Consider the following 9499-nt stretch of genomic DNA (forward strand, 5'->3'; position numbering starts at 1 on the left):
AGGACTGTATACAGTATTCTAAATGCAGTGAACCAATGTCGTGTAAAATTTTAACATGTCCTGTCAGCTCTTATACTCAATACCCCATCCGATGAAGGCAAGCATACCATATACCTTCTTGACCACTGTATCCACCTCTGCAGCAACAATGGACCTGAACTCTCAGATCTCTCTGTTCATCAATTTTTCCCAAGGCTCTTCCGTTCACTTATAATTCACTCTAGAATTAGACTTGCCAAAATGCATCACCTCACATTTGCCTGGATTGAACTCCATCTGCCACTTCTCTGTCTAACTCTCCTGTCTATCTATATTCTCCTGCATTCTTTGACAGTACCTTATGCTTTCTGTTACTCCACCAATCTTCGTGTCATCTACAAACTTGCTGATCATACCAACAGTGCCCTCTTCCAGATCATTTACGTATATCACAAACAACAGTGACCCCAGCACTAATCCCTGTGGAACATCACTGGTCACCTTTCTGTGTTTTGAGAAACTCCCTTTAACTACTACTCTCTGTCTCCTGTTGCTCAACCAGTTCTTTATCCACCTAGCTAGAACACCCTGCACACCATGTGACTTCACTTTCTCTATTAGTTTACCATGGGGAACCTTATCAAACGCCTTACTAAAATCCATGTATGTGACATCAACAGTCGTTCCTTCATCTATCAACTTGGTCACTTCCTCAAAGAACTCTATTAAGTTGGTAAGGCACGATCTTCCCCCGCACAAAACCATGTTGCCTATCACTGATAAGCCCATTCTTTTCTAAATATAAATAAATCCTATCCCTCAGTACCTTCTCCAGCAACTTTCCCACCACTGACGTCAGGCTCACTGGTCTGTACTTACCTGGAATATCCCTACTACCCTTCTTGTACAGGGGGACAACATGAGCAACCCTCCAGTCCTCCGGCGTTTCACCTTTATACAAAGGTATCTGTCAGGGTCCCAGCTATTGCCTCTCTCACCTCCCTGATCAACCTTGGATAGATCCCATCTGGTCCTGGGGATTTGTCCACCTCTAGCCTACCCAATACATCTTCCCTACTTAGGTCAACGTGATCCAGCCTAATCAACCTCTATCTCTAATCTCAACATTCATCATGTCCCTCTCCTCAGTGAACACTGATGCAAAGTAATCATTCAGAATCTCACCCATTCTCTCAGGTTCGACACACAGCCTTCCTTCATTATCCTTTAGTGGACCAATCCTTTCTTTAGTTACATGCTTGCTTCTTATATAAAAATAAAAGGCTTTGGGATTCTCCTTAATTCTGCTCGCTAAAGCTATTTCATGACCCCTTTTAGCCCGCTTGATTCCTCGTTTAAGACTGGTCCTATTCTTCCGATATTCCTCCAGGACCCATTCTGTTCTTAGCTGCCTGTATGCTTCCCTTTTCCGCTTGGCTAGTTGTACGATTTCTCCTGTCATCCACGGTTCACGAATCTTGCCTTTCCTATCCTTTGCCTTCAATGGGACATGCTTATCCTGCACTATCTTCAACCTATCTTTGAAAGCCTCCCACATGTGGAGTTCCCTTCAAATAGCTGTGTCCAATCTACATTTCCCAGCTCCTGCCTAATTTTGATATAATTGGCCTTGGCCCAGTTTAGTACTCTTCCCTTAGGGCCACTCTCATCTTTGTCTATGAGTATTTTAAAACTTACAGAATTGTGGTCACTGTTCCCAAAGAAATCCCCACCGCAACTTCTACCACCTGGCCTGGCTCATTCCCCAACACCAGGTCCAATATGGCCCTGTCCCTCATCTTACTCTTGACATACTGCTCTAGAAAAGTCTCCTGGACAGTCTCTAGACCTCTGATGCTAAGTGTATCCCAGTCAATGTTGGGAAATTTAAAATCTCCCATCACCACTACCCTATTGCCTCTACATCTTTCCATAATCTGTTGACGTATTTGTTCTTCTACCTCATGCTCACTGTTGGGAGACCTGTAATACAGCCCCAACAATGTAACTGCATCCTTCTTATTTCTCAGTTCCACCCATGATGCCTCACTACTCAAGCCCTCCATAGTGTCCTCCCTTAGCACAGCCGTGGTGTCATCCCTGAACAGCAATGCAACTCCATCCTCCCTTTTACTTCCCTCCGTGTCCTGTCTGAAGCATCTATATCCTGGAACATTTAGTTGCCAATCATTCCCTTCCTTCAGCCAAGTCTCTGTGATTGCAATAACGTCATACTCCCAGGCACCAATCCAAGCCCTAAGTTCATCTGCCTTACCCACTATACTCCTTGCATTAAAGTAGATGCACTTGAGGCTACCAGTTCCTTTGTGTTCATCTACTGTCTGCCTACTCTTCCCCTTATTAACGCTATCTTCATGATTCTTACAGCCTCCAGTTTCCACCTTGCTGTCTACTTGTCTTCTTTTCTGGTTGCCAGCCCCCTGCCACATTAATTTAAAACCTCCCCAACAGCAGTAGCAAAAACTCCCCCAAGGACATTGCTTCCACTCTGGTTCAGATGTAGACCGTCCATTTTGTAATAGTCCCACCTTCCCCACAACCGGTCCCAATGTCCAATAAATCTGAACCCCTCCCTCCTACACCATTCCTCAAGCCACGTGCTCACCCTGCTTATTTTTTCATTTCTACACTGGCTGGCACGTGGCCAATCCCGAGATCACTACCTTTGAGGTCCTCCTTTTAACTTCTCTCCAGCTCCCTGAATTCTGCCTTCAGGACCTCATCTTGTTTTTTACTTACATTGTTGGTGCCTTTATGCTGGCTGTTCACCCTCCCCTTTTAAAATGCTGTGCAGCCGATCAGTGACATCCCTGACCCAAGCACCTGGGAGGCAACGTACCATCCGGGACTCCCGTTTTTGGCCACAGAACCGCTACTGGCTCCCCTTACAATAGAATCCCCTATGACTATGGCCCTACGAGTCTTTTTCCCGCCCTTCTGAACAACAGTGCCTGCCACGGTACCATGATCTTGGCAATTGCTGCCCCCACCTATTGAGCCAAACAATGCACTTAAATATATAAAAAAGAAAAAATAAAGCCTTACCTTACAGAACCTTTCACTTCTGGTTAGAGGAGGGTGGAGGGAGATACTACACATCTAGTATCTCGGGTTTAGCCGCTGCCCAAATATATGCTAAGTCCTTACCTTCTCGGCACCCTCCTGGTCTCCATGTCACCTCCGCTCTGTCTCCCACTGCTCCCCGACAGGAAAAAGGCTGTGTGGGCTTCGAAGGTAAGTTTTTAAGCAATTTCCTTACCTTCCCGCACCCTCCTGGTTTCCATGTCACCTCTGCTCTGTCTCCCGCTGCTCCCGGACAGAAAAAAGGCTGTGGTCTAAGTTCTGGAAAGTGGATTTGTATATTTAGTTTTATTTGTGTCAACTCGATGAACTGAAGGGCCTCCTGTACTGCAAGGTTCTGTGATTACACCACAGAAGGAGGGGATTTGGCCCATGAAGCCCATGCTAGGAGACTGGGAAGCAGTCCCATCAGTCCCATTCACACTCTTTGTCCCCATGGCTCTGCAAATGTATTTGCCTTGAGTATTTATTGAGATCATTTGGACAATAAGTTCCAATTCAATTCACTGCCTAGAAAAGTTCTTACTCACCTAAAACCTTATATCTTCCTTTCCTTCAGCTTTATAAGATACTTTCTGATCAACCTGTTCAGAGTTGTTATGGTATACTTCTGGAATAGATAGGACTAGAACCTTGGATTCCTGGCTCATTGATAGGGTCAGTACTGTTGTGCCACAAGAGCACTTCTTAGTGCTTGTTTTATTAGATAATGTGAAGTTTTTCTTTGTCTACCTTATGTAAATTTGTCATGATTTTATACACCTCGCTCAGATTTTCCCTCAGCCTTCTTAACACTTAGGAAAGTAATCTCAGCTTCTTTAGCTAAACTTTGTAGCTAAATCCTGTCATCCAAAGAACCATCCTAGTAAATCTCATATTCACCATCTCAAAGATATCCATGTCCTTCCTAAAGTGTACTGAACAGAACTGGGTACAATTTTAGAGCTTTTTAAATATTTAGTGAAACTTAAACTGCTTTTGTACTCAGTATTACACTGTATGCAGCCCAGCATCTGATATGCTTTGCTAACAAAGTTCTCAATATATCCTGCTAGTCGTCTTGGTCCATATATGTACCCATGGTTTGGTCTATTTCTGCATACTTAGAATATTGCTTTTCAGTATGTTTTGACTGTCCCTATCCCTTCTGCCAAAATGTATCTCATGCAGTTTGCACTTGCAAAAATCTTGCATATCATGCAAATTGTTTGGTTTTGTTTTATTTATTTCTTTAGAAGATTTGGAGAAAGGGTGCAATTGTTTATAGAAGGTACATAGTCTATATTAGAGTTATTTTCTAGTTAAAATACCTCATGTTTAGTATTAAATAAAGTCAAAATTTGTAATGACCCACTGGCCAAGTTGTATTTGTCTATTGCTTATACCCTACCAAACTTATGCTCATTCACCCTTGCACACAAGCAGATGGCTTCTTAAATGTTTACTGCTGAAGGAATATCTTTTGATATTTGATGGCAGGGAATAATCTACACAAAGAACATAAGTTTTTTTCTGCTCAGTCATTTTTTTCATTTAATCAGCATGTCATCCAAATCAAAAAATCCACCACTTTGATTTACTAAATTAGGTTCCATGTTCTGAAGATGCACTAATGTGTATTTCATCTTTACATTTCAGTGATTCAGGATTAAACCCTGTGGCACTCGTCATTCCAACTGCAGGTAAGTAACTGCTGATCATGGCTGAGAAGTGCAGGAAGCTTTCCTTAACTTCATCAAGTACTAGAGTCATTTACAGCACAAAGTCGTTCAGAATAATCCACTTAGTCCCACTCCCCAGCTCAGGCCCCATATTCTTATACCATATCCTTCAACTACCCTTTCATTTTTCTTTTAATTCTTTGATTGTTTCTGCTTCCAGCAACTTAACCAGGCATGTTCAGCAACACCTTCCAAACCCATAACTTATGCCATCTATAAGGGCAAGAACTGCATAGGAGGACAACAGCCTCCAAGCCACTAACCTTTCTGACCCAAACAAGTATCATTATTCCTTTGTTTGGGTGAGAATCCTGAAACTTTATCTGTAGTAATGCGGCGTATCTATGCAACATCGGCTGAAGTGGTTCCAGAAGGTCACAATTGGATATGCAACTGCTGCAACTTCTAACAGAATTTTAAAAAGCCAATTTTTTTTCAGTTGCACACTTGCCCTCATATTCTATGAACCTTAATTTTATTAACCAGAATTTTATGTTGTATGTACCATGTCACTACAGAGTTTGACTAACTCAATATATTAACAATTTGCTTTTTTAGAATAGGTTAGATCTTCACAATGAACCAGTATATTTTTCTTCCTCTGGTTTATACATGATTGAAATTGTACATACGACTTGCAGAGCATCAGGGCGAAGTTGAATTAATACGATAAATGAATGAGCAAAGGTGCACAGTAATTTTATACATTCTGTCAAAATCAAACTAGCACTTATTCTAGTCAGAATATATTATGAATAAGGACGAATCTCATTTGCTTAACTTCTTTTACATTTTTGCATGTACAGGAATTCCCTGTGTTTAGTGGTTGTATATTTAAAAATTCTGTTCCTGTCCAGTCAGATGTACAAATTGTCTTAATGTGTTTGTGAGCCTTCTTCATAGAGAAATGTGCATTCCTGTACAATTTGTAGATTGTTTATAGAATTGCAAACTATGAAAACAGTAACTTGTGTATCATTATGACTTGTAATCTTTTACACACCTGTGATTGAGATTGGAAAATCCTATTGGCAGCATTATCATGCCAGTTTTAAAAAATAAGGAATTTTTAAACAACAGATCACTTGTCTCCTCTTTTCCTAGTTTTTTTTCATTTTGCACTGCAGGCTGCATTTTTTCTTACTTAAAACAAGTGCTTTTTCTTGTCTGAATTTGGGTTTGAATGAACTTTACTGTGAAAGAATGTTTATTACCAATTACCAAAACTCAGTATCCCTTTCTTGTAACAGCTTCATCATGTATGCAAAAGCAAAACATTGTGGAATCGGAAGCAAATAAAAGGCTGGAGACATTCAGTTTGTGCAAAGAATGATTCATGTCATTGACTTATCATTTCAACAGCTTGTCAATCACTGCACACAGTTCATTTCAAAATCTTCATCAGATGACACCATTTAATTTAAATTTGTGAGTTAGGTTCAGCAGTCTACCTGTCCAGAAGGGAAATATGCTTGAAGTATGCATGAGTCAGAATTAGTGTTACAATGGAGTAATCCTATTTTCAATCTGTGGTATCTTTGAGCCAGTTTTCCCAGTGGAAATGGTGAATTTCCCAAGATTGCTTCCTATTTTATTAATTTGTACTGTTTCACTTGAATATAACCTTCATTTACCAATAGTCTATCTCATTGAATTTACTGTCTTAATTATTATAATCCTTGTGCTCTATTTTGTTTATCTGCTGTTCGCCACAATTTTTAGTGTCAACACATTCGTTCATTAAGTGTAGGGACTTCAGGATGGCAATGTTTGTCATTTCAGGATCCTACTCAGCACTCACCCAATTTTTCTCTTAATCTGAATTCACCTCTGGTAATAGGTTCTTGCTTTCCACTTATTAATGAACTCCTGACCCAGTCTCAACTACCATAGATTCCTGTAGTTTTAAATGTACTCATCATCTTAGAGGAAGAAAGGTGATTGACATAATACGAGCAGAAGTCCCGTCCTTTGTTTTGAATGTTTGGTAGCCTTCACCAGAGTTGCAGAATTGTCACTTTCATAATAGTGGTGATTAATTCAAGAGTAATTTATTGTCTGTGAAGTACTTTGGAATATTTAAGAAAGATTATCAAAGTAATAAGAATGTGCACACTCAGTAATTCTGAAATGCTTTTCTAGCAGCTGTGGCTTCAGAAGAGACAAGTAGGGAATGCTCCTTTTGTGATATTGATTTAATAATTTTTGCCCCTTTCTCATTATGGATGGAACAGGTAGGAGAAATGCACCCCCACTGAACCTCACAGGCCTTCCAGGAACAGAGAAGCTCAATGATAAGGAAAAGGAGGTACATTCATTAGTCTACTTCCTTGTGATTCTGAAATGCTAATTATAAATTAATCCTTCATTTCATGGGTCTGAGGGGAAAGTTATTTAATTAGTTCCAAACAAAAGGCTATCATTTAACCCTTTTATTTAATCATTTTATGGTATCTTCTGCAATTTCATTCCATTTTGGCAGCAGTAATTGAACAACAAACCTCAGCATTATTTATTAAAATGGAAAATGCTGGAAATTCAGCATTCAGGAGACAGACAGATTAGAATGTTTATCATAATAGCAAGGAATGATCTTCCTATAATTGTAATATTTATATGTAGGACTTTAGTATACAACAAATATGTTTGAACATTGTTCTTTATGAATCTTTTCTATCTACCTATCTCATAGCTGTGCCAGATGGTACGATTGGTCCCAGGAGCATATTTGGAGTATAAGTCGGCTTTAATGAATGAGAGCAGCAGATTAGGTGGCCTGAAGCTAGCCCAGGCCAGGACTCTCATTAAAATAGATGTGAACAAAACCAGAAAGATCTATGATTTCCTGATACAAGAAGGATATATTACGAAAGCTTAAATGTGCAACCCAAAGCTGACGTTCAGTTGTGCTGTCACTAAGCAACCTTGGAAAATAGCAGACTGTCACCTGGCAACCTCAGCTTTTTCTGTTGGTGATGTACAGAGTGAAAAAGGAAAATCGTGTATTTTTATTTATTCTCTTTTTGTAAAAGATTGAAATTGTTCACTGATTCTGGATCTTTTATGGTTTGGTGACTAGTGGTGTGAATTCAGCATAATAAACAGCTTTTTTGTAGTTGTTTGTGTAAAGATGCATATTTAAACTTTTTTATTATAAAATCTGATGAAATTTTCTTAAGTGTTTAGCTCTTTGTGGATTGTTTCTTGTATTTACAAAGCTGTCTCACCATCACAAAGACATCGCTTAGTGTAAAATAAATGATATGTAATAAATCTATTCAGCATCAATGAAGGACGGTGAATTGTTTCACAAAATGAAGAGTTAAGGTTTTCTGATTCAAAACACTGACTATAAGTTTGAATATTTCACTGAAATTCAGATTTTACTAGTAATCAAAGATACTAACTGGGGCAGTATTATGTTTGAATACTTGCATTTATTTCCAGTATTGAGAATCATAGATTTGTTTGCAGCTAGCTGCTTGGCCCAAGGGTTTTGGAACGCATCATGCTCATCTCTCCCTGGCATCATATAAGATCCAGGTTCAAGCTCCACCCTCCCCAGAGGTGTGCCATAACATGTCTGAGCAGGTCGATTTAAAATTGTACATAAAGTCCAGTTAAACATAAAGTACCAAGGATGACCAGTACAAAATTAAGGAATGATTTTGATCATTACATTCCATTGTACACAAAAAAGTTAACCTATGATAAAGAAGTGCATTAGATGACTGAAGAAAATCTAATGGCCTTAAATTATTAATCTCATTTCTGTTGGCAAGCCTGAGATTTGGTTTTTTTTCTGACCATGAACTCTACCTATAGCACAAAAATTGTAATTTGCTTCCTCAAGTATCCTCCTTTGCCCTACTGATCCAAATCTACTTCGGATGGTATGCAGATGATTTAGAAATTTTTGGTGTTTGTACTGCAAAGAAGTTTTGCAATGCAATTTGTTTTACTTTGCAGCATTCCAGTGTTTGGCATCCTAACTCTTATGTGCTAGCTACCCTGAAGAATTTTTTTTAATGCTGAGAGTAATCTGGACCATTGCAGTCTTTTTTTTTGTACACACCACAGTGCATATTTGGAATAGACACCTCAACAAAGCAATAGTTGATTTGGATTCAGTTGGCACCTTTTAAAAGTATCAATATCTTGAATTAGGGATTGAAGCTTATAAAGAGATCAGTAACACTGCTTCATTTTTTTCTCCTACATGAGATACACTTTTTTTTAATATAAAACCATAAGAAATAGGGACAGCAGTTAATCATTTGGTCAGTCTAATCTGTTCTACCATTCAATAGAATCATGGCTGAGCAGAGACATTTCATGTCCACTTTCCTACCCTTTTCCCATAACCTTTGATTCCCCTTCTGATTAAGAACGTATCTAAGTCTTGAATAAACAGAAGGATCCTTCTCTCACAGCACTCTGTGGCAAGGAGTTCCAAAGTCACAACTCTGAGAGAAGAAATTCCTCCTGATCTTTGTCTTAACTTGATGCCCCTCTATTCTGAGAGTATAGCTCTGGTTCATGAAGGGACACATTGTCTCAGCATTTATCCTGCCAAGCCAGTAAGAATCCTTAGGATTTTCCTTAAGAGATCGTTACAGGAGAAATGGGATTGAGACCAAAAGATATAGGAGCAGACTATTTGGTCCATTAAGTCTGCTCTTCAATCATGGCTGATG

The 9499-nt window shown here is 39.3% G+C and overlaps 1 protein-coding gene across 2 annotated transcripts in view; it reads left to right on the plus strand.

Annotated features, from left to right (window-relative positions):
* tada2a (transcriptional adaptor 2A) overlaps positions 1 to 7987 on the plus strand; it is a 43007-nt gene extending 35020 nt beyond the window's left edge. Inside the window, exons 13-15 of one of the 2 annotated variants that reach the window (XM_072589781.1) lie at positions 4720 to 4763; positions 7037 to 7110; positions 7495 to 7987. In XM_072589781.1, coding sequence (XP_072445882.1) covers positions 4720 to 4763; positions 7037 to 7110; positions 7495 to 7680 — 304 coding nt within the window. In that variant the 3' untranslated portion in view covers positions 7681 to 7987. The other variant, XM_072589782.1, reaches the window with a different exon arrangement.
* The last annotated feature ends 1512 nt before the right edge of the window (positions 7988 to 9499 follow it).

The sequence above is a fragment of the Chiloscyllium punctatum genome, chromosome 19 (assembly GCF_047496795.1).
Source record: "Chiloscyllium punctatum isolate Juve2018m chromosome 19, sChiPun1.3, whole genome shotgun sequence".
Classification (NCBI taxonomy): domain Eukaryota; kingdom Metazoa; phylum Chordata; class Chondrichthyes; order Orectolobiformes; family Hemiscylliidae; genus Chiloscyllium; species Chiloscyllium punctatum.